Source organism: Colletotrichum paranaense, assembly GCF_030867605.1.
Source record: "Colletotrichum paranaense strain IMI 384185 chromosome Unknown Scaffold_2.1, whole genome shotgun sequence".
In the NCBI taxonomy this organism is placed as follows: Eukaryota; Fungi; Ascomycota; class Sordariomycetes; order Glomerellales; family Glomerellaceae; genus Colletotrichum; species Colletotrichum paranaense.
The window spans coordinates 4,328,862-4,352,169 of record NW_026848960.1 but is presented as its reverse complement, the minus strand read 5'-3'; the positions used below and the strand labels follow the sequence as shown (position 1 = coordinate 4,352,169).

The 23,308-nt window shown below is 50.7% G+C and overlaps 13 protein-coding genes across 13 annotated transcripts; 7 read left to right on the top strand and 6 right to left on the bottom strand.

Annotated features, from left to right (window-relative positions):
- Positions 1-538: 538 nt before the first annotated feature.
- CPAR01_03381 (tRNA pseudouridine synthase A) lies at positions 539-2,505 on the top strand (the record flags this gene model as incomplete). The annotated part of the gene is made up of 3 exons (XM_060487668.1): positions 539-780; positions 856-2,277; positions 2,331-2,505. The coding sequence occupies 3 exons, from the start codon at positions 539-541 to the stop codon at positions 2,503-2,505; spliced, it is 1,839 nt and encodes a 612-aa protein (XP_060354996.1).
- Positions 2,506-2,766: 261 nt separating this feature from the next.
- On the bottom strand, positions 2,767-3,391 carry CPAR01_03380 (uncharacterized protein; the record flags this gene model as incomplete). The annotated part of the gene is made up of 2 exons (XM_060487667.1): positions 2,767-3,084; positions 3,206-3,391. 2 exons carry the CDS (start codon positions 3,389-3,391, stop codon positions 2,767-2,769), a joined length of 504 nt encoding a protein of 167 aa, XP_060354995.1.
- Positions 3,392-4,021: 630 nt separating this feature from the next.
- On the top strand, positions 4,022-5,212 carry CPAR01_03379 (uncharacterized protein; the record flags this gene model as incomplete). Its single annotated transcript, XM_060487666.1, has 1 exon — positions 4,022-5,212. The coding sequence occupies one exon, from the start codon at positions 4,022-4,024 to the stop codon at positions 5,210-5,212; it is 1,191 nt and encodes a 396-aa protein (XP_060354994.1).
- A 632-nt stretch (positions 5,213-5,844) lies between these two features.
- On the top strand, positions 5,845-6,110 carry CPAR01_03378 (uncharacterized protein; the record flags this gene model as incomplete). Its single annotated transcript, XM_060487665.1, has 2 exons — positions 5,845-5,926; positions 5,986-6,110. The coding sequence occupies 2 exons, from the start codon at positions 5,845-5,847 to the stop codon at positions 6,108-6,110; spliced, it is 207 nt and encodes a 68-aa protein (XP_060354993.1).
- Positions 6,111-6,151: 41 nt separating this feature from the next.
- Positions 6,152-8,078, top strand: CPAR01_03377 (fungal specific transcription factor; the record flags this gene model as incomplete). The annotated part of the gene is made up of 3 exons (XM_060487664.1): positions 6,152-6,554; positions 6,622-6,656; positions 6,717-8,078. The coding sequence occupies 3 exons, from the start codon at positions 6,152-6,154 to the stop codon at positions 8,076-8,078; spliced, it is 1,800 nt and encodes a 599-aa protein (XP_060354992.1).
- A 433-nt stretch (positions 8,079-8,511) lies between these two features.
- Positions 8,512-8,776, bottom strand: CPAR01_03376 (uncharacterized protein; the record flags this gene model as incomplete). Its single annotated transcript, XM_060487663.1, has 2 exons — positions 8,512-8,566; positions 8,622-8,776. The coding sequence occupies 2 exons, from the start codon at positions 8,774-8,776 to the stop codon at positions 8,512-8,514; spliced, it is 210 nt and encodes a 69-aa protein (XP_060354991.1).
- A 1,589-nt stretch (positions 8,777-10,365) lies between these two features.
- Positions 10,366-11,586, top strand: CPAR01_03375 (C6 zinc finger domain-containing protein; the record flags this gene model as incomplete). Its single annotated transcript, XM_060487662.1, has 2 exons — positions 10,366-10,671; positions 10,729-11,586. 2 exons carry the CDS (start codon positions 10,366-10,368, stop codon positions 11,584-11,586), a joined length of 1,164 nt encoding a protein of 387 aa, XP_060354990.1.
- A 276-nt stretch (positions 11,587-11,862) lies between these two features.
- CPAR01_03374 (uncharacterized protein) lies at positions 11,863-12,225 on the bottom strand (the record flags this gene model as incomplete). The annotated part of the gene is made up of 1 exon (XM_060487661.1): positions 11,863-12,225. One exon carries the CDS (start codon positions 12,223-12,225, stop codon positions 11,863-11,865), a length of 363 nt encoding a protein of 120 aa, XP_060354989.1.
- Positions 12,226-13,269: 1,044 nt separating this feature from the next.
- CPAR01_03373 (uncharacterized protein) lies at positions 13,270-13,539 on the bottom strand (the record flags this gene model as incomplete). The annotated part of the gene is made up of 1 exon (XM_060487660.1): positions 13,270-13,539. The coding sequence occupies one exon, from the start codon at positions 13,537-13,539 to the stop codon at positions 13,270-13,272; it is 270 nt and encodes an 89-aa protein (XP_060354988.1).
- Positions 13,540-13,961: 422 nt separating this feature from the next.
- CPAR01_03372 (flavonol synthase) lies at positions 13,962-15,291 on the bottom strand (the record flags this gene model as incomplete). Its single annotated transcript, XM_060487659.1, has 4 exons — positions 13,962-14,281; positions 14,338-14,486; positions 14,563-15,040; positions 15,117-15,291. 4 exons carry the CDS (start codon positions 15,289-15,291, stop codon positions 13,962-13,964), a joined length of 1,122 nt encoding a protein of 373 aa, XP_060354987.1.
- A 638-nt stretch (positions 15,292-15,929) lies between these two features.
- On the top strand, positions 15,930-17,812 carry CPAR01_03371 (allantoate permease; the record flags this gene model as incomplete). Its single annotated transcript, XM_060487658.1, has 6 exons — positions 15,930-16,134; positions 16,209-16,234; positions 16,291-16,432; positions 16,659-17,073; positions 17,126-17,593; positions 17,653-17,812. The coding sequence occupies 6 exons, from the start codon at positions 15,930-15,932 to the stop codon at positions 17,810-17,812; spliced, it is 1,416 nt and encodes a 471-aa protein (XP_060354986.1).
- A 605-nt stretch (positions 17,813-18,417) lies between these two features.
- Positions 18,418-20,070, top strand: CPAR01_03370 (thiol-specific monooxygenase; the record flags this gene model as incomplete). Its single annotated transcript, XM_060487657.1, has 4 exons — positions 18,418-18,554; positions 18,635-19,229; positions 19,284-19,643; positions 19,705-20,070. 4 exons carry the CDS (start codon positions 18,418-18,420, stop codon positions 20,068-20,070), a joined length of 1,458 nt encoding a protein of 485 aa, XP_060354985.1.
- A 144-nt stretch (positions 20,071-20,214) lies between these two features.
- CPAR01_03369 (cytochrome P450) lies at positions 20,215-21,972 on the bottom strand (the record flags this gene model as incomplete). The annotated part of the gene is made up of 5 exons (XM_060487656.1): positions 20,215-20,374; positions 20,437-20,603; positions 20,666-20,980; positions 21,046-21,834; positions 21,895-21,972. The coding sequence occupies 5 exons, from the start codon at positions 21,970-21,972 to the stop codon at positions 20,215-20,217; spliced, it is 1,509 nt and encodes a 502-aa protein (XP_060354984.1).
- Positions 21,973-23,308: the final 1,336 nt, after the last annotated feature.

Here is a 23,308-nt window from a genome sequence, read left to right as displayed (position 1 = left end):
TAGTTCCGAGGTGTGAGGCTGAGGCCAATCGCATTCATCTCTGTCCGACAGGTTATCCACATCGAATTGGCCGCTAGTCAGCTTTGTGCTTTGGATCCCTCCAAGCTTAACCGCAGACGGCGCGACTTGTGTCGGGTTATTATGAAAGTGGTAGAAGTGATCTCCTGGGACTGAGTACTTATGAGATGCAAGCCTCAGGGGTAATTCTGAGCTGCATCGAAGGCATACTCACGTTGAGTTTTCTGCTCTTTGTGAGAATTGAATCATTTGAAGTAAGTGAGTGAGGGAGAGGCAATAAGAGTGAAATGAGAATGAGATGCTTTTAATCTGTGCATGGCCAGGTATCTCTAGGCCTATCCAGGACTAGCGTGATCAAGATACCCCACCTACCAGTGTTCAGCCCCGCCTCTCCGCGCCGCGTCCCGCAGCCTTGCAGCTCGCAGGAAAATTTCTTGACAAGAGCTTCTGCTGTAGGCGGGCGCAAAAACTCCACCTGGATTGTACGGACGATGAGAACGTCCGCCACCTCAATTCGAACATGGCGACCGACGATGCTCCTCAACCGGCCGGCGGTGCTCCCGCGAGGCAACCTGCCGACCTCCCGACTGGCGACAAGCCGTCAATTTCATCAGAGTCCCGCGCAGATGGCTCAGCCCAGCCCGGTGCTGCAGTGGAAAAATCACAGGAGGGCCGACGCGGCGACAGGCGCGACGACAACAGGCGAGGCGGCAAGTCGCGCGGACCGAAGCGGAAGCACGACGTCGGCCGGTCGGCGTGGAGGTAAGCTCTGCCCTTGTCAATTGACTTGTTATTTGTGTTTGCAACTGGCGCCAATGATGTCTAACCAGGGAATAGCCGTGAGGCCACTGACAAGCGCGGACGCAATGCCGAGTACCAAGAATTCAAGCGCAGAAAGGTAGACAAGGACGGCAACCCTGAGACCACCGAAAACCCTTTCACCGCCGAAGAGATCGCCGCCGAGGGTCGCAAGCCGAAGCGAAAGGTGGCCGTCATGGTCGGATACTCAGGCACGGGCTACAAGGGCATGCAGATCAACAATGAGGAAAAGACAATCGAGGGAGACTTGTTCAAAGCCTTTGTTGCTGCTGGGGCCATCTCAAAGGCCAATGCCGATGACCACAAGAAGTCGAGTCTTGTCCGATGCGCGAGAACCGACAAAGGCGTCCACGCTGCTGGTAACGTCATCAGCTTGAAGCTCATTATCGAAGACGAGGACATTGTCGAGAAAATCAACGCTGCTCTCCCCGACCAGATCCGTGTCTGGGGTATCCAGCGTACCAACAACTCCTTCAGCTGCTACCAAACCTGCGACTCGAGATGGTACGAGTACCTCATGCCGACATACTGCCTACTGCCCCCTCATCCCGACAGCTGGCTGTGGAAGCAGCTGGTTGAGGCCGCGAAGGAGAAGGGCTACTACGAGGAGTTCTCAAAGAAGCTGGCCGATGTCGAGGGATACTGGAGAAAGGTTGACGAGGAGGACATCAAGCCGATCCTCGACAAGCTCGATCCCGAGACCAAGGCCAAGGTGATGGAGCGAATCCATGCCGACGAGGATGCGACCGCACAGGCAGACGAGGCCAAGTCCGCCCCCGAGACGAAGACTGAGGAGACACCAGCCGAGCCCGCCACCACCGAGGAGAACAAGGCCCCCGCAGAGGTCCCCGAAGGAAGCGTCAAGCCCAGAAACCGCGACCTCACCCCCCTTGACTTTGCCCTGCGTGACATCAAGGCCGCTTACATTGCAGCCAAGAGACGTTACCGTGTTACCCCCGAGCGCCTCGCTCAGCTTCAGGAGGCCCTCAACATGTACTGCGGCACAATCAACTTCCACAACTACACCGTCCAGAAGAGCTTCAAGGACCCGTCAGCCAAGCGCCACATCAAGTCCTTCAAGGTCAACATGCAGCCGATTCAGATTCGCGACACCGAGTGGGTCTCCACCAAGGTCCACGGACAAAGTTTCATGATGCACCAGATCCGCAAAATGGTCGGCATGGCTTCCCTCGTCGTCCGTTGCGCCACCCCACTGGAGCGCATCAAGGAGAGTTACGGTCCCACGAGGATCGCGATTCCCAAGGCTCCTGGTCTGGGTCTTCTTTTGGAGCGACCCGTGTTCGATGCCTACAACAAGCGGGCGGCGGACAACTTTGGCAAGGAGACGATCGACTTTACGAAGTACGACGAGAAATTGCAGGCCTTCAAGGATAAGCAGATCTACCAGCGCATCTTTGAGGTTGAAGAGCAGGAGAACACGTATGGGATACCCTATCCTTTCTATTTAATACATTTACTGATCATGTCTCCAGCTTCCACATCTTCTTCCAGCAGGTAGATAACTTCAAGTCCGACTATTTCCTGTGGCTCACGGCTGGCGGCATCGAGGCTGGAGGGGTTCGAACCGGAAAGGAGGAGAAGGGAAGCAAGACCCTCGAGTCGGCGCTTGGTGACGAAGACGAGAACCCTGTCAACGGTGACGGTTAAGTCAGCCAGATCTGGCGACAGAGTTGCTGGATGTGGAGGATCAGGGTTGACAGCGCAGCGGTGACTGCTCATAAAAATGATACGATAGAATCAAAAAAGCATAAAATTCCCTTTTCCGTCCTCTGTATACGGGTATCAGCGTTGCGTGTTCAGAGATACGTCGTCCTCATCTCGAGAACCCCAAGCCCAAACGCCAAAGCATGCAATCCTAGTTTTTGCCATTCTCCCTCCGACTTCTCAAGTCAATCCACGAATCCGTACCTACGCAGCACCACCAGCTCCATTCGGAGCCGTCGGAGCAGCAGGTGGGGGAGCAGCACCAGCAGCAGCCGCAGCAGCACCCTCTCCAGCTGCACCATCCGCGCGACCCATCGGCACCCATTTGCCCCCTGCCGCGGCTGCAAGACCAGCGAACCGCGTCTCCTGGATGGCGTTAAGGAGCTCCGCGCACCGGACCACGTCGGCCTGAAGCTTGTCTGCCTGAATGCGAGCGTCGCCTTCTCCCTGTCCTAGCTTGCCGAACAGCCAGAGCTCTTTGAGGCGGCGGCTGAGTGCGAGGAGGTCTTTGATTGATGCGTGCTGCGGTCTCATGGTCAGCCGGGTGTTGTGTTCATTCTCCAAGGTGGAAGGTGGGCGCAATTGGCAGTGTGCGTCTGGATTTCAGGAGAATTTGGGGATAGAGTGGTCAGTGGTGGCATACCAGTCCTTCAAATTCCATTTGCATCGACATGCCCGTCACAGCGACCGTCTGCGGCTCAACGTTCTTACGCTCTCCTTCAGCTTGGATCGTCGCGAGCATTGTGAGCATCCGGAAGCGGGAGAGGACGTCGGCAATGAGCCGATTATGCGTGTCCAGCAGATTCGATGAGTCTCGTGAGGTGTCCATGGTGCCGGATTTTTATGGTGTCGATACTTGCAAGAGGGAGTTTGTGAGGATGGCGGCGTTGGAGGTGAGGTGAGAGGTCAGAGCTCCTGCTGAATCTTGAATTCCTGGTGGGGCGGTTTGGTGGGGGTTCCTCGGTGTACTGTGACCTCTAGGGCCTTACCGAGTCTTTAGACCGAAACCGTCGGTGAGCGGCAAAAAGCACTCTTGATCGCATGAAAAGGAGCCAGCAATCAGTATGTACGCTGAAACAGTTGAATAAACATAAAATACAATCTCACTGTTGAAGTATTCAATGATAGTTGAAGAAATCGATCTAACCCTAAGTCAAAGGAGCCGTTCCAAACAGTGAGCTTTGGCTGCCGCCAACGTTCTTTGTCGAACAACACTTTGTATGTTAACCAGGGCTGCCGGGTCAAGTTCACGGCCTGTGGCATCATTTCCTTGACGTATTCCAGAGGTCTTCATCCCCCGAGTGACTGATTATAAAGTGTGTGTGTTCTCAGGCCGGAATTTCTTCTCATCAACTCATTTCCCACCTATATTCCAAGCTCGACTTAGATAGAACACTTTAAGCTGAAAGCAAATCATTCAAGTGGGCAACATTACCTTCCAACACTCCAACAACCCAACATGACTACTTATACCATCAACCCCAACGGTCTGTTCCCAGACTCATATGTCCTCGGGGGCATGCCTGAGCTCGGCGAGGATACCGACGATACCAAGGTCCAGGTACAAGTCCTTCAGAATAACATGATCTTTTGCGCCTTCCTGTTGAATTTCAAAGAAAGTCAACCTCCACCTGGGATTCCCCGCCAGTTGTTTGTACGGATCCAAAAGTACGAAAAGAATGAATCTCCCCTGGCAACTGCTGCAATCACGAACCTAGCCCGAACCGTCCTTCCTTCGCTGGTTCCGAAGGTCTGGGGTTCTGGATATAGTTGGATGAAAGACGGTACGAAGGTTTCCTATGTCCTTTCTCAATGGTACCCGGATTCCTGTCCACTGGAAACAGTGTGGGATGACTTGGACGTCGAAAATCGAGGAGAAATTGTCGGAGATTTATTCAAGGCAGTGTCCAAGTTGTGCAGCCTCTCCTTGCAGAAGCTGACATTCGAGCAATGGCAATTACTCCGGAACACCCCATTCGAGACAAAGAACACGGAGCTCTCCATCCTAGTCGGCGGTCCGCCTTACGGATATCATACCGACTTTGCTTCCCTAATGCGCCGTAACCTCTGCCCCCGAAACGCCGATTGCGCGGTGAACGGAAGGACTGATGGGACTTTGGTCGTGAGTGTGCATGCGCCCGAAGCGGAACACTTCGGGTTCACTGAAACAGACTTGGATCTGCTAACTCAAAGCTCAGTCTTGTGCCACAACGACTTGGAGCCCCACAACCTACTTGTTAAGAAGGTCTATACCGAGCGCGGTGATGAGTACAGGCTTGTGGCCATACTCAACTGGGATCAAGCAGGCTTCGTTCCCTTTGCCTTTGAGATTGCTCGAAAAGATCTACATCTGGGCTTGCGGAACTTCAACTGGAGCTGGTACGATATGTATCGGCAACTTGCTGGCCATCAACTTTTCGACACTCCAGGTCGTCCGATTTGGTCAAAGCTGATCCGGTGCCTGATGGCTGTTCATTCTTCCTCCCAGGCTAAGATTACTGAGATATCTACTTCGGACGGCACGGCGCAGATGTTGTGGCTGGAGAATGAAGGTCTCACGTTCTCTACTCTTGTTGAAGAAGGGTGGGTGAAGCTGCGCTCTTTTGTCAAATTCCCGTCCGATGACGAGCAGGATATTTGGGATCCTTAGGAGTGCCATAGCTCACCTGGCGAGATTGTGGGGCTATTACATGTGCCTTATAAGAACACAACCTCAAAATATAAATGCATTTGATCTTGATTGAAATGTGAATGCTTTCTTTCTCAACATGTTACCAGAAGATAATGTGGAACTAACAGAACCGCGGAAGTTTGGTCCCAGTGACTGATGTGGCTGCATGAGTGTCGCTATGGTCAGAACGAAGAATCCATCAGAGCATCTAAATAGTCACTAAATATTCTTGGATGATTTTATAAGAGGCCTGTGAATCTAAACTTCAACTGAAATTGAGGTATCTGAGTTTCCATACTGGAGTCGAGCATATATGCTCAAGGGGCAGCGGAGAGCCGGGCGGAGGGTCGGAGGGTCGGACCTTAAGTCCATAGCCGCTCCGGGATTAGCGCTTACATGTACACTTCCTGCATTTACAAAGCTGCGAAAACAACCGAAATGACCCGTGACTTCATCACTACTCCTAAAGATCAACAACTCATCTGCTAAAATCTGCGAATTTCGTAGTTCAGTTCCAAACTTTCAACTCCAATTGTTTGCAGTCTCCCAGAACGCGAATATGGCATATCCTGCGTTAGCTGCCAGACCTCGTCCTCCGGGTACACCGACGAATGTCTCATCTCAACCTCAACCTAGTGCCAGTCGACGCCGAGATAAACCTCAACTTTCCTGCAATAGTTGTCGACGCCGCAAGTAAGTCTGAATCTTTATTTACCATTTAGGCTGCCCCAGGATTCTAACACACTGCTTAGGATTAGATGTGATCGTCAACGTCCCTGTAGAACCTGCTCCTCTAGGGGCCAGGATTGTGTCTATCCAGAAACCAACGACACTATCCCACCTCCAAAGGTCACATCTAGTGGCGCTCCCAATATAAGTCTGCAAGATCGTCTAGTCCACCTCGAGCAATTGGTTACAATGTTGGGGTCATCGGAAAACCGAACAAGTCAGATCGGTACGCCTGCAAACATACCTACGCCAATTGACGATCGCTCAGAGACGGGGAGTATGCGGTCAAGCGCTATGGAACACCAGTATGTCGGCAGTGAACACTGGTCGGCGATCATGGAGAGTATTGCCGATTTGAAAGACCACTTCGATCGAGAGGAACAGTCCAAGCTGGCAGAAAGTCCAACAGCAGATTACTGCTTTGAAGACCCAAGCTCTTTCACCCAACGTCGAAGGTGGCAGCGCCCCTTGCTTTTGTACGGATGCCGACCTGCAGCTTCAAGGTCAGAAATCCTGTCCACCCTGCCGCCGAAAAACGCAGTAGACCGCTATATATCTCGATATTTCAACCGTCTAGACCTCGTCTCTTCATGTATGTCTTTTCGCGCCTTGTCTCGGCCGATTGCTTGGATTTGAGAGTATCCCTTACTAATGCACAGCAGCGTCCGTCCATGGCCCAACGTTTCTCAAAGAGGTAAGTGTAATTTCTCTACATTTTGCCAGGTCGATTGACTGATAGCGGCATGGGCGATAGTACGAACAATTCTGGCGCGATCCCAACGACACTTCCACAATGTGGATCGGTCTTCTTTTCAGCATGATTTGCTTAGCTGTCATCGCATCAGACCCTTCCACTGACGTATCTGAAGATGGCCACCAACAGCTGCAAATAGAACTGTACCGAGAGAAACTGGTACAATGTCTGCTGATGGGAGAGTATACTCAAGGTGGCGACTATGCGCTAGAGACTTTCATGAATTACGTCTACGTTGAATTCAGGATACATGACGACGCGCAGAGGGATGTTTGGTTCTTGCTTGGCCTCGAAGTCAACCTAGCCAAACGAATGGGGTACCACAGAGATCCCAAACACTTCCCGGAAATCACCCCGCTAAAGGCAGAGATGAGGCGCCGAGTATGGGCAACCGTACTACTGGGAGACATCTTGATCTCAGGTCAGATGGGAATGCCCCGCATGGTACGAGATGGCGAGTTCGACACAGCCGAGCCACGAAATTTAAACGATGAAGACCTGCACGGAGAAATGACAAGTCTACCACCGCCAAGGCCAGAGACAGAGCATACAACAGCCCTGGGGATCATTGCTCGAAGGAGACTTCTGATCGCTCTAGGGACCATCTCCGACCTTGCAGCATCCCTCAGCCCAAGTAGTTACGCGGACATAATGCGACTTGACGGGATTCTTGAGCAGGCATACAGCAGCATCCCTCTACCACTCCGCATGAAGTCTATGGCCTCTAGCGTGACCGACTCCCCCCAAGTAATCATGGCCCGCCTTTTCCTTCGCCACATGTTTTGCGAGGGAAAAGTCATGTTGCATCGCCGGTTCCTCTTCGCAAAATCGACTATAGAGCATGATGACGCGTACTCATACTCAAGGACAGCTTGTCTTGATGCAGCTCTTGGAATGCTACAGATCCAACAAACTTTAGACGAAGAAACGTGCCCCGGCGGCCAGCTCTTCATGATGCACTGGAGGGTAGGATCTATCATGAACCACCACTTCTTGACAGCCACCATGGTCCTCTGTTCGCTGGTTTACCAAAGGCAAACTTTGGGCCGGGAGAACGAGATATTGACTGCGTTGAGGACTGCTCGCAGCATCTGGATGAGAAAGGCCGAAGACTCAGTTGAAGCGAAGAAGGCATCACAAGCAGTTAGCATCGTCCTTGCGCGAGCTGGAGGTCCGAGGTTCGATGCTACCCTTGTAGCTGACTGGCCTATCCAACTGCTTTCAGAGCCTATTGCAAATTCGAAAGATGCTTTTCTGGAAGGTCTTGTTGGAGATCAAGTCATGCTTGATGAGCAAATATTCTTGACCGAGGCTTTCATGTCAGATGAAAGGGATAACGGTGAGTACGAACTTGAGACATAAATAAAGGTTGAACATTGGAATGGCTGATGGTTTTCACATGCAGGCATGGATCTTTTCTCGCCTTTCAATCGCCTTCCCGACGAGCTACCAACGGGTACGCTCTGCAGCAAACAATCTGGAGGACCAGCAAGTCATGGGGACTCAACTATAAGTGAGTGAGTGATTATGGGTGATCAAGGACAGTATCAGTGAAGTATTATCAATTTTGCATCAAATCTTGGTTCACAGTAAAGTCAATGGTCAAACGTGCAATTTCAGATGCGGAACTGTAGCTATAGAAGCCGAGGTTTCTCTTTGATATGATAATTGGGATCAGACCGTTTGCGATCTCTCCATCATTCTTCTGTTTGCCATTCATCCCCATTCTGACTACCCCGGTGTCCTTAGAGATATCTGGACATCTCAGCGTCTTTATTTCGAGGAGTCGTCTGCTTCACATAACAGTGCAGAAGGCACACAGCGCTCCAGGGTAGCATCCATCGGCAGGCCTGATACTCTGTCAGATTCGTCTGCTATAGATATCTAATGATTCTGAATACTTACCAAACACCACAGCAAAAGCCATCGTGGTCGATGCAGCCTCCACGCAGATGCATTTGCTCTTGAGTTAGGTCAGATTGCTGTTCTGCCGGAGCGCCAGGGGAAGAGGCAGGTTGAGTATCCTGCGGAGCAGGTTCTTGTTCGTTCTCGCCCGCCATTGAGTATGCAGGTATTGATTGTGATGCAATGTGCGCAGAAATACCTTGTAGCCTAAGGTAGATATTTGTGTTATTGAGACTTTCCGCAATTGAGAGACAGACGAGAGGGCAATACTACGGGAAGGTAAGCCCTTTGAGGCTTTATTGACGTGACGTTCCGAATTGAGGTTTTTGGTGAATAAGAAGTGACTGCTGACGTGAATGGTGACATGCATCAGCAGACTGTGAATACATTCACTGTCGAGACGGGAGGAAAGGGACAATATATTCCCGGTGATGCAGATGTTTTGGAAGGCCTGCCTCCAGAGGCAGTAACAATACTTTCTGCGGTACTTTCCCTTACTTAAAAAGATTGATCAACTCCTTCCTCTCCTGTTCTCATACCTTGGTCACATGGTGTTCTCATTTAGGCCAAGTTCAGAGGAGGAAGGAAGCAACGCCCATAGGTTTTAGGCAGGAAGGATCGGTCAAGTCATTAAAGAATGGAAGGCATAAGGGGTTTCAGTCAATATAGGCAGGGCCTCACAGTAGGTATGAATGGAAGGAGTACCAGAGGTCTTGTCATGAGAGAAAAAGAAAAGAAGACAATCTTGAGCTCAAAGAAAGATGATCGTGGTTTCTCAGCACAATCCAAATCACAAGATGAAGCGTGATATACCTAGGCGCCTGAATATGTAGAAGGTGACAAGTCATGGCCTCCGGCTAGAATATAACTCAATGTTTCATGGTGAAATTTTGTCACGCCTTAGGTATGAAGACTTAGGCAACATATCGATTAGATCTTGCCGCGTTTAATTGAATTTAAGTCATTTGTCAAGAACAATTGATGGGTAGGCATACTTCACAGCAAACTTGGCTCACTGGTCGGGAATAGCGGGGCGGGGGCTGTGTTCCAGATCGCTAATCCTTCGATGGTCAGCTGACAGGCGCGCGCCGCACCGATCAAGCGAGAGGCACCCGACGGTGTAACAAGTTACGGAATCTTTGATGGTTGCCTATATAACTGATGTACTTAGGATATATCTAGCAGGCAACATTTCCTATCGACCTTACCCCTATCTAAGCGCGCCCAAGCTAGCTATTCCTGCTAGCAACGCCAGCCATCCAGATATCAACATAAACCACCTGGCTCAGGCTCAAGCATGTCAACTGCAACAGATCAGCAAAATCTGCCACAGGAAGGTGCACGCTACCCGACCAGGTATCGCCGCAACATTCCTAGGTCAAAGAATGGCTGTTTGACATGCCGCGCTAAACGGAAGAAGTGTGACGAACGCAGACCATGTTGCACGTCATGTGCCCGCACCGGACGGGAATGCACATGGCCTGTCTCTGCAGAAGATATCGTCAATAAGAGTACCAGAGACATCCTTCCAAAACAAATACCGTCAACAAATGAAACCTCGGAGAGCAATGGATCTTCCCAGCAGCATACGACGCTACCTAGTCGACCTAGAGCAACCGTTCTGACGACGGCATCTATCCCGGAAGTGCTTGAGAACACATCATCTCTGCGCGCATCTCTCACATTTGGGACTCTTTCAAACTTAAGCAGCAGTTCAAGGCCGCTGTATGATCAATACCTCGATATGACCGCGGAGCTACTAGCTCGTGGTCCTAGCGCAGATGGTAACCCGTTTATCAACTATGTGTTGCCTCTAGCAGCTTCCGATAGTCTTGTGATGGACTGCGTTCTCGCTATCGGAGGAGCACATATGGCCGTTCTAGAGCCTGACCGCCCGCAGTTGGAAGTCATGACTCGAAGGCATTATGCCCGGCTGCTTGAAGGACTACGAAAAGCGCTTTGTGACGATGCGGCGTGTCCATTTGGCGAACGCGATGAGGACAAGAAGCTCTACACGCTTCTGATTCTCATCATGCTATGCATTTTCGAAGTAAGTCATTTGTCTATTTCTCTTGTCAGCATGTTGCATCCGACTAACCTTGTGCAGGGGGTTCAAGGCGATAACTCGGGGGCCGTCTATCATCATATTCGAGCTAGCCGTCATTACGTGATGGAATTGGCAGCTGACACCTACAAGCCATCAGCTTCAAAGAAGACTGAGCATATCCGTGGCTTTCTCCTGGAGATATATGCCATGTTCGCTCTAAAGTTAGCAGTCACGCCACGAGGCTTGCAGGAGGAGAACCCCGTGACAGTGGATCCTTTTCTCGGCTCTCTAGAATTTCTGGGCCAATTCAAGTCGCGAGGATTCATGCTAGGTTTTGGCCATGGGCTCTTTGCCATGATACCAGATATCTCAAATCTTCTTGAGAAGCGTAGGAGAGAGGAACTGAGTGGGTCCACATCCGATGGTCTGTTCGAATCTTACAAGTCACTTCTGAAGAAGCTAGACTCATTGGATCCCTCATCCGACGTTCTTGAAGACGAAGGCGCATGCCCTCGCTACCAACAATCAACAGCCGTCGCCATCTACCGCACCGCTCTAATTCTCATCGTTCATTCTGCCTTCCACCAAGATACACATCAGAACGCGGAACTCCTTGCTGAGATCGAATCTCGGATAGACAAGATATTGCCTCTCTGTTGGGCCGTTTATACCAGCAAGTCACCGCTGCGGAGGATGATGCTGTGGCCGGGGTCGATTTTGGCATCCTGTTGTAAGAAGCCAGAGCACGTCCACGCTTTTCGATTGGGACTAAACTCGAATCCGCGATCGCCAGGTGGTGTCCGAGAAGCGGCTAAAGCGGTTGAACTGTTGTGGCAAGATGATGATCCGAGAGCTTATGGACCTCGAGGGTTGAACATGGTGATGAAGAAACACGGTCTTAGCTTTAGCATGTGCTGAACGGACTGATTAGTAATCTGGGTAAATGGGATTCTTCTGGTTAGTAAGTTCATATGTTCTGTAAATATAGAGAGCTGCATTCAGGTACGCAAGTTCTCCGGCCTCCAAAGCATACCTAAGTAGGTGGCTTACAGATCAGTCGTCCATAAGTACATGAGTTCGTCTGAAGAAGTCTATAAGCATTATTCATAATCATTGTCTGCTGACTAAGAACAGGTATCGCAAGTCATAAAGGTATCGACGAAAGGCATCCCATCCACCACCCGTACTCCAAGTTTAGCATCCACCGCCTCCACCGCCGCCCCCATCACCACCGCCTCCACCTCCGCCACCTCCACCACCTCCATCGCAACCACCCCCTCCCCCATGGTGACCGCCTCCCCCATGGTGACCACCTCCTCCGTGGTGTCCTCCACCGCCGCTATCACCGCCCCAGCCGAAGCCCCCAGCACTCACTCCCGTGTAGCCCGCGTTATAATCTCTGTGGTTTCCGTGCATGCGGCTTCTGCGCCAGCCACCGCTGGAATCATTGACGTAGCCCGGCATGGCACCGTAATTCGGTGTACCGCCCATGGCTGGTCTTGGTGCGTACTCGGAGCCGCTATACGTGTGCTTCTTTGATCGAAATGGGATACACATCTTGAGCGTCAAGAATCCAGGTACCGAGAATCGTATGGAATTTGTTTGTAGTAGGTTGACCTTGACCAGTCCTTTTTGAAGAGGACTGTTGTATTTGAGGGTTTGGTATGAGTGCTTATTTTGTGTTCCCTTTGAGGTGGATGGAACGGTATGTCTATGTGATGAGATTGATATTGATGACGATGCAGATGTAGGAACATAGTAGATGGAAGGGACTGATGGCTTAAGTAGAATATCGAGTGATGGTAGAGAAAGTAAGGCCAAGTTTCCTGCCTATCCTACCTGTGTGCCTGCTAGGGGCGAAGAAACAAGCTTCGATGGAAGCCACGATCACCGGGAAGTCTGCCTTCCAGAAGGCTTCTAGCGGCGCGAAGGATCATGGAATATCCAGGATGAGCTCATAAAACTCCGAATAAGCGAATCGCAGGGTCCTGAAAGCTGTCACCTAAATCAGCCTTGCAATGAGCGACTTTCTGCCGCCCTGGGGACTTACGCAAAAGGGTAAGACGATGTACACTGATTTCAATCATCTGACCGGAGGGAGTGGATTCACGGGGCTGTTCCGCGTTGTGGGGCTCTTGCAGATTCCTGGAGGCAGGGAGCGGGGACGAGCTAGCCGGGGCGGGGCCGGATCGGCGTCGTTGGCGAATGACGTAGCTCTACTGGCATAGCCGGGCACCGGGGCGCAGCGCACACAGCCTATGTACTGTGTATGCATTCAGCCCGCGATGATCAGCCGCACTCTCAGACCAACTACGTCATGCTTGGATCTGTCAAGCGATCAGTAGGGCCACGTGAGGGTGAGATGACTTGTCTTGCTGTAAGACTCAAAGCTTCCCGCGGCCCGCTTTGCAGGCTGCAGGATTGAAGATATCACTGGAGGCTGGCTTATCATACACCGACGTTGAGATGTATGAGTGGTTTTGTTCAATTTGTTCTTGTAGAAATAAGCGTTGCTAATAATATGGCTTGAATGTTGGACGGCCTCTCACTCTGCTGCTTCTACTGACTTTCTTGCTCGCGACATGATCCACCCAACAGTCACTAGATAGGAACACCGTCCCGGTCCCTCTCTATCCTTGGATTTTTAGGCGTATTTGAATCGGACGAGACCTTGTCTTTGATTGACTGGACAATGCTCTCTGTGCGAGACGGACCCTCAACTTCGCGTCGCTGCTCTTTCTCGGCTCTGCGCTCAGCCTTTTTTGCTGCTTTGAAATCGGCGGGACCGGGCTCAAACGCAGGGCCGGGGCCTTTGTGTGTAGGCCGCCTGTTGGATGCTTCAATGCCAGCGGTGAGAGGAATGCCGGACATTTTGAGAGTGAAACTTCTAGTCGGCGCGGTTGAAGTTTGGACAATGCTATTGTACCTTCCGGTTGTGAAAACTTTGACTCCAGACTGGACTATGAAGCGTGATGCTGTTGTGAAGAAGATTCTTTTGCCCCGATGAATCGGTATTGAAGAGTTGTCGAAATGACAAAGTTTCTCGCCCGAAAAGGGATTATAAGATGGGGGCCTAGGTCAATTTGTGCAAAATCATTGAGAGACTCCGCGGTTGCTCTCCTGACTGGACTTTGGTGCTACGGTCTCACTGCCATGCGCAGCCAAGAACATCTACGTATCTGTATGACGCGAGTAGAGTCCCCTTGTACCAACTGGTGCATCACCTTGATCTATGTCTCGAATACTTTTTAGAATAGCCCTACATCAAAGGCTACCACCATTGGTCATGAATCTCAATCAAAATATGTTGTCTTGACACCCTTGATGACTTCTAGATCATTGACCGAATTGTCACCATTGGACTGACTCGTGGCACCGATGTTCTTGATTATCCTCTCCCTCACCCACTCTCCTGCCTTCACAGGCTTACCGTCACTTCCAAGTATCGCGCCCTCAGAGAGGCCAAGCTTCTGTAGAACGGGAGACTCCTTAATCGGGACCAGGTCCGTATCATCTTCTATGCGAACCATGTAAATAACCCCCAGACGATCGATATGTGCTTGGTCTTTCGGAGGCGCTACGACTCTGTGGATGCTTGACTTAAGGTACCCGTCTATGGAGGTGTCAATGACCACGCGTTTAGAAGGCATCGAAAACAGGTCAACTTACTTGTGAGGAATTGCAGCGCATCAGCAATGTTCACCGTCAGCGCGTCCGTTTGCGGGCGCACCCACTTCCAGGTCCCGTCGTTCGTGAGGACCTGGAGCGCAGCGACAGGTTGCCGAAAGAGCAATGTCAGACTACCCATATCTGAGTGTCTTCAATCTCTTTGTTAGTATTGGGCACATGCCATTGGGGCGGACAGAAAGCATTTCTTCCAGGAGACATTCATACCCCTTCAGCCAAACACCACCCAGCTTTCGATTCTCCTCATCGGTTCTCGCGTAATACTTCATGTATCGGAGATGGTCGCCGCTAGACTTCTCGTAACGATGCTTCTTGACGAACCACTCCTCGTCCTCAAGACCAAGTGCCAGCGCAAATATGATGAGAAGCTTCCGGATAATCTCGTCGTTGACGTATCGGGAGAACTGCTCGATTGACGCGAAGTTCTCTGTGACTACATCGGGGTGCGGTCGTGACGCATGCTCCGAGATGAACTTTGGGATGTTGTAAATCTCGAAGTTGTCCCGGACGCCTGGGATCAGCTCTCTGGTGCCTGGGGGCTTCCAACCATTGAAATCGCCGGCCTCAAGTGCTGCTCTGTATGGTGCCTTGTCTTCATCCGACAGACTGAGAACGGACGAGGCCAGAGCATACTGCTGATCGATGGCTTCCCGACTGAGACCATGGTTGATGACGTAAAAGAAGCCTTAAAAGTGGGATTTCAGCTTTAACTGTCTAATGACTTTGATGATGAAACAGTAATGCATGCGTTGTGATCGTACCTATCTGTTCAATCGCTCTCGTGAATTCTTCTGCAAGCTCCTCTTTACCCCCGGACTTGTCAAATTTGGATAGGTCCAAGGCCACCAGATCTGCCCAATCTAGCTGCTCGCTTGTCTCGGTAGCTTGAATGTAAGGTACATGGACTGGAGCTGTCTTTGAGGTCGTGGTTGTCATCTTGAAGGGAGGACGAGGGAACTTGTAGTTACCTAGGGGCTCGCTACGCCGAGACTGGCAGGTCTCTTGCTTCTTATCTTAATAGCGCGTGAGGTTCAATTAACAGTAATACATGTAGCCCTTCTGCAGCAGACACCCCTTCTCTATTTCAATTTCGTGAACTGAGGATGGTTTCGTTGCCACGCCTTTGCGCTGCAAGGGTTTAGCCAAGGTATTGGTAATCCCATTGTCAAGTCTAGATTTTACCGAATGAGAATCTCGATCCTTTGAAAACAGAGGAAAGCCGATGTCGGGATATTACTATCGGACCACAGATACCGAGGCTTTTGGTTATATGTCCAAAGATGTGCCGTCTGGTCTTGAAGCTGGTCCCTGGCAGAGGATGCATCGCTGTGGGGCCGAAGTATTCGTCAGGAAGGATCCAGATGAGGCAATCTGCCAATGCTGTGTCGAGGCATTCTCGGGAATGGCGTGGACAGGCCAAGATTTTGAAGTCGCAAGGATTAGTCTGTTAGTCTTGACTGTTGTTTCTGCACGCGTTGACTGCCTGTACTCAGGAAACTCTCATCAAGGGTGGCCTCAAACAACCGAATGCCTCCAAACTATTGTCCTTCCCACAAGAATCGGCAATCATCAAAATGACAAACGATACCACTAGGGATAGCCGCCATACGGCCCTTGACGATGGATCATTCACAGTATCAGGAGCACATGACAAATATGCACCTAGTCAGGCAGTCAAACTGGAGACAATTGGCGAGGAAGCTCTTGCCATTGATCTTGTCATTGAGAGGAGGGTGCTCCAGAAAATCGATCTCTTCTTGATGCCAGCCATGGTCATAGGTAATTGCAGCAAAGTACCCAAAACTCTCAGTAACGGGTCGGGCGCGATGCTAACATGAAACGATGCGATCAAGGCTATGGTTTGGTTTACTATGATAAGGTGGGCACTTAAGCAGGCTCTTTGAACATTTGAACAAGACTCACAGCTGCGTATAGGCAATTCTTGGCAGTGCTGCGTTATTCGGAATGACTGGTGACCTGCATCTTTCAGTTGTCGATACCTCTTTCACCCCGCCAAAGACCGACACAACACGACTAAGTTGGGCAACTTCGATATTCTACTTCGGTCAGCTGATAGGTTCGTATCCAATGACGTATCTACTTCAACGCTTCAATACCAGATGGACACTTGGCCCCGTGGTCATGATTTGGGCAGTCATTTGTGCTGCGACAGCGGGAGTGACGACTTGGCAAGGTCTCCTGGTTCAAAGATTCTTCTTGGGTGAGGAGCCATAATCCCACGAGTTATTGGATAGCGATGGAGTTTGAGTAGAGACTGAAGTGACGCTCATCATGTGATATAGGTTTCACCGAGTCTGTCATTCCAACAGCTTTCATGACTACCGTCAGCGGCTATTACACCCAAAGAGAACAAGCACTCCGCCAGAGTTGGTGGTTTTCCGGAACTGGCTGGTTCACCATCATTGGAAGCGCTCTCAACTACGGATTTGCCCAAATACAAGGAGGCGCGTTGACTCCATGGCAGTACATCTATGTACTTGCTGGAGGCTTAACGTTCCTATTTGGTATTTGGTGTTTCTTCCTTCCCAACTCTCCCCTGACCGCCTGGTTTCTCACTCCGGAAGAGCGAGCTGTCGCAATTGAGAGATTGCGTCAGGGACAAACTGGAGTTAAGAATCAAACCATCAAGACTGCTCAGATCAAGGAAGCACTACTGGACGTCAAGGTCTGGCTAGTCGCCTTGACCATGGCCTCGGGGTAAGAGGAGTCCAAAATTTCCCCTCGAATGCGCAAACTAACTGGCTATCAGGTATACAGTCAACGGAGCTGTATCTGGGTTCGGTCCCCTCATCGTTTCGACATTCGGATACTCGGCTTTAGACAGCATTCTTTTTCAATTCCCGCTAGGTGCAATTTGCGCCATTGGTATCCCCGTCGCTGGATGGCTCTGCTCCAAATACCGCAATATCCGGATCCCAGTACTGATAGGATGCACTCTCCCAGTCATTGCGGGCTTTGTTATTATATGGAAGTCAGACTGGGGCCATCGTCCCATTGCCCCTGTTGTCGGATACTCACTTATTGGCTTCTTTGGGCCGGTCGTCAGCTTGACGGTCACCCTTGGGGCCAGCAATGTTGCAGGAGAAACCAAGAAGAGCTTCATGGCATCTGCCGTATTTGTCGCATATTGCGTTGGAAACATAGTTGGGCCTCAGCTTGTGAAGAGCGAGACTAAACCCCAACATTATCCTCAGCTATGGACGGGGTTGATTATTTGGTATGTCAAAAGCCGACCTAGGCAACATCTTTTCAACTCCTCTAACATCGGTTTCCTAGCTACTGCATCACTATTCTGTCTTCGTTGGGCCTCTATGTTATCCTCTATAGAGAAAACAGGAGACGGGATGCTCTCGGCCTAGACGAAAATGAGCGGGATAGACTCGCATTCAAGGACTTGACCGATAAGGAAAATGAGCACTTTAGATACGTTCTGTAGGAACTACATCCCGCCATTTACATATTCAAATATGACCTCCCAAGTATTTGTGGTTCCAATTGTCGGGGACTCTATTCCATCCCGTTCACTGCCGTCGTTGAGTGTACCTGTTTTGGAATGCCAGGTCTGATCAGTATAATTTTGGCTGTAGATCAATAATGACACATTATCTTAGTATGAGCCCCTCTTTCGCGATGGGAAAGGCTCCGTTGCATGTTCTTGTTCTGTCTGGACGAAACGAGTGACAACACGCGCATCCAGTCTACTTAGCGCAGGGACAAGTCCCGCGTTGCGTTTCCTTCAAGGGTTGTGATGCAATCACCGAAGGACTCCACCCTGACCAGTTATGTTGGTAAGCTACATGTTGATGGAGAGAGCTTATCACGACATCTCGGACTGTGTCCGACATGAGCTGATGCCGCAGCCGATATCGCCAATGGACGCTCGGGAATTAGCTCACTGTTCGATGAGACAGTTCGGATGGAACGAGACCGGCGTGGGATTGTTTCTTGCAAGCACCGCTGCGTATTGACAACGATTGCTCTCAACTAAGGTTAGCCTTCGTGAATCTTCAATTCAGCTTCTAGAAGTCCCGACGATTCAGGATGCCTGAGGAAATTCGGAGGGTCGCAGTCATTGGCGCCGGCCCGGCTGGAGCCATCGCAACGGACGCTTTGGTGAAGGAACAGGCGTTTGATGTTGTACGCGTCTTCGAACGGCGCGACTTGGCTGGAGGGACATGGTGAGTATATCCCTGAAGGCTATTATCCTCATATCAGTTGTGAATTGAATGAGATCTGACCTGTGTGTCTATACATGTAGGGTCTACACTCCGGAACTGCCACCCCGGATCCCTTCCTTGCGCGCATTAGTCAAACAACGCGCAAATGCGCCGATTGAAATCCCTCAAAGCTTCCCTACAGAAACTCCGAGATCCGAAAAGAACAACTCTCACCAATTACGGTATTCGGACACGGGTATTCATGAGACGCTGCACAGTAATATCACTCCCGAAATCATGGCGTTTACGCAGGAGCCGATACCTCAGGTCCTATCCGATCGAACATTGGCACAATATGGCCCGGGCGCTCCATTCAGACATCGAGAATTGATAAGAGAATGGGTCGAGGGAATTTTCACTCGAGGAGGGCACGATAAGTTGATTGAGTTCAGCACCACGGTTGAACTTGCAGAAAAAAGGGGTGACGAATGGGTCCTCACGTTGCGAAAGGTTGTACCCGGAAAGTCGAAGGACTACTGGTGGCAAGAAACTTTCGATGCAGTGGTTGTGGCATCAGGTCACTTTTACTTGCCTCATATCCCCGAAATCCCCGGTCTTGTCGAATTCAACGAGAAATTTGCAGGCAGAATCAAGCATAGCAAGCATTTCCGTGACCCGGAAGAGTTCCGAGGAAAAGTATGCCAGCATCCGTACATTTGATATATTGAGATCTGAGCTGACTATTCACAGAAAGTTATTGTTGTCGGCGGCTCCGTGTCTGCGTTTGATGCGCTCCACGATATTCGGCTGGTGTCTCAAAAGCCGGTCATTGCATCACTTAGAGAACCCCTGGCCGCATTCGGGTGGGCGCCCTTTACGCACCCCGATATCACGATCAAGCCGCAGATCACTAGTTTCTGTCCAAAAAGTGGGCGCATCACGTTCAGCGATGGAAGTACCGTGGATGAAGTTGACACTGTCGTCTTTGCAACCGGTTATGACTTCAGCTTCCCATTCTTGCCCAAGCAGAAGGTGGAGAATAGACGAGTGCCGGGACTTTACCAGCATGTCTTCAATATCGACGACCCAACCCTTGCATTTGTTGGGATGGTACGTCTTGATTTCAGTAGAACTTCGTGCCTGGAGCTCATGTACTGACTCTATCGTGCAGGTCACGGGCGGCTTTACTTTCCGCGTCTTTGAGTGGCAAGCCGTTGCAGCGGCACGAGTCTTGGCGAGCCGCGGGAAATTGCCCCCTCGAATTGAGCAAGAAAAGTGGGAGAAGGAGAGGTTGAAGTACAAGGGTGATGGCATTCCCTTCTTCACTCTGTCGCCCGACTTCGAACAATACTTTGAAGCATTGCGGGCAATCGCCGGCGAGCCTGTGCAAGGAACTACAGGCAGATTGCTGCCAAAGTTCGACCCTAAATGGCTTGAAGCGTTTTCTGAAGTTATCAACGCCAGGGTTGAGTGGTGGAAGAAGGAGACAAAGAAGGCAGAAGAGCAATTAAAGCTTGAGTTTAAGTCGAAGCTGTAGGGTAAAAAATGTGGTATTATTAACTAATTAGGCTGTTTCAATCTTGTCGTGTTTTGAATGCGTCCATGCTAAGGTAAAACATGCGAGAAAGATTCCTTAATTGATGCTCGGTGCGGTAATCCACGTGCCCATTGAGATATCCTCTCACACTATCTTCCGAGGCGTCAACCTCACATTCAGAGGACCCTTCTTCCACAAACCAAACAGCTGTTGATCAGTCCAGTTCTTGCTGTCGTCTGCGACTTGCATGTCAAAGTTCCAGATGACTCTGGCAAGAATTACTCGCATTTCGGACATGGCCAGGCTGTAAAGGTCAAGTTAACACAAGTTTTGTGTCGTGCATCTTGTTTCAATGGCTTAACTTACTTCCGACCAATGCAGTTCCTAGGACCGAAAGAGAATGGCTGGAGAGCAGCTTTATCGTCGTTCTCGAAGCGGGAGTCTCCAAGCCATCTCTCGGGGATGAAAGATTCGGGCTCTGCGAAGTACTTATCGTTGTGGTACATGGGCCACTGGGAGACCATCACTCGCGTCTGTTGGCTTTTTGTCAGCAACGTGATCTGTTTAGATCTGCAGTTGTTTTGAAGACACTTACACCCGCCGGCACGAACCTTTCGCAGATGTAGTCGCCGCCCGGCTTGACAACTCGAGTGAGACCCATGGGTACGACTGGGTAAACGCGCATGCTCTCATCGAGGACTGCGAGCATGTAACGGAGTTTCTGAACACTGAGAACATCGATTTCTTGCTCTGAGTTGAATGATGTGCGGACTTCTTGTGCCAATTTGGCCATGGCTTCGGGATGCATCGTTAGGAAGTAAGTTACTCCTGAAAGCACAGATGCCGTTGTTTCTGAGCCTGCAATGATCAAGGTGTCTGCGGTTTGCTCAATTTCCGGCTTTGACATCGCCTAAACAAGTGTTTCGTTAGTTTCGGTACCCAGGGACAATGAGACATGCTAGGGACTACACGTACCAAAGGGCCCTCCTTCATCATCATAGACTGGACGAAGTCCGGCCTTGACTCGCCGAGTGCCATACGGCGTTGAACCTTCTCCTGGCTCATGTCATTGTGGAACTTTGTCTTGTTCTTCAACTCTTTCGGAATCAACCGCCTGGCAAATGGGCGTGTAATCCAGTATCGCTGGAACTGATTTCTCCATACACCGGCATGAATATTGTCGAAGATGATTGACACCCACGGGTGATAGTCTGAGTTCTCCAGACAACCAAAGGGCTCGCCAAAGGCCAGGTCACCAATGATGTCAAAAGTCGTCCAATTATACCACGAAACCATATTCAGCGCTTTCCCTCCGTCCTCACAGTTCTCATGAAGTCGCCGGATTAATAAGTCGATCTGAGCTTGAATCAGAGGTTGCTGATCGACCATGGCCTGAGCGGAAAATCCGTGGGCTAGAACGCGGCGAATACGCGCGTGATCCTCGCGGCCGGAGTTGATGATGCTGTGCGGCTTGTACCTAGCATTGACAGGGTCTTTGTAGTTCTCCATGCCACCACCGCCCTTGCTGTGGCCCATCAAGTCCTTGAAAGCCCGCGGGTCGGCCCAGTCGATTGTATCTGGGCCGAGCCTGACCACAGGTCCATATTGCTTGTGAAGCTCTGCCAGTCTCTTGTGAGCTTTACCGCTGGTGATCATTCGACTGAGCGGGATACGGGTAGCGGCGTGGAGCTTCGGCCCAGGGTAGTCTTTCAGTGGGTGGAAGTAAATGTTGTAAACCACCCTCGAGATCAGACGGAAAACACCCTGCATCAGCAATTAGCATGTGACGTCCTAGTATCAATGGCTCAATGCCGCGGTATCTACCAAAGCAAAGAGAACAATAGGCAATGCGACCGCCAGTCGTACATTGCCCAAGCTCGAGATATCGTGTGGAATAATCATGTTGAGTGCTGTAGTGTTGTCGGCACGCCGTCCTATGATTGATGACTTAGTTCTGACGATAAGAAAAGTCTTTCTGCCAATAGCTCCCCATTCTATTAGCAGGATGGCGAGCAGCTTATATCTGCCCAAATGCAGACGAACAACTTGTGCCCGGGTTCATGCTCGCCGAAGACGCGAAAGACACGTTTACGACCGGAGCCGAGCACGCCCCGGGGATGAACGGTGTAACCTCAAACCAATCGAAGCAACACGGCTTCCCGTCCGATGATCTCTGGTGACGTTATACTGGGCGATGTCGAGGCGGGGGAGCTGTGTTTGTTGGGGGCTTGAGCGTAGAACGGCATTTGGGATGGTGGGACGCCGCGTTTCATAGCGACACACATCTGACGGTGCCAGCCATGAGACCGCGGATTTCGGGATGCTGAAGGGTTCCGGGTATTGGTCCAATGTTTGTCCTTGCCTTATTCATTCGACTCGTCGAACGTCTTCAGTGTTTGGTGTTGGTACGAGCGAGGGTGCGAATGCGAATGCTGAAATACGATGTGTGTGGCAAGAGCCGTTTGGGGACAGGATTGCATTGATGTGGACGCGAGTCGTTTAGATGACAGCTCCTTACGCCGCGGACGACGGAGAGCTCGATGATTTTCAGGGTCGTGGACTTGCGGCCCCCCGGACGAGCGTTGCCGATGCAGCACGGAGTGCATATGCAAGGGCACGGCGCGGGTTTGGGAGAGAAGTCAAACTCTCCGCCGGCGGGAATTGGAGATTTCTTCGGCGCCGAATAGTCTTCTCCGTGACACCGATGCTCGGGTTGCTAGAGAGCTACAGTGTGTGGCAACGTTGCCGACTGGTGTCAAGATCGGCAAGGTTGTGCCACCATCACAAAGTTGTGTTCAGCTGAGGCGATGTTAACTGCTAATGCTCGTTGTAAGTTACGCGGACCGGCGGCTGATATGTCCAGTGTAACTCACCCTAAAAGGCGTTTACATGTTGGCAATGCGACGCCTCTTTGAGCACGGCTAAGGCCGTCCACATGGAGAGTTCAGTCGAGCCGCCATAATACCTACTGTGTAGACCATCGCACTTTGATAACTCCATACGGTAGGAGGTAATAGATCCACTGAAAGGCCGCTTGTATTGTGGCCCTTGGAATGTGGCTCGGTGTCAAATTGTCAGAGTTTAGTGGCGGATTTGCCTGCCGTTATATTTTAGCTCGAGACTGAAGGTTTGTCGGGGAGGTTCCCTTGAATTTAAGGGTTCTGAAAAGACCCGAACACTGTCGTGATCTAACCTAGAATGTTCAGTTAGCTGATGAATATCGGAAAATGTATCGTCA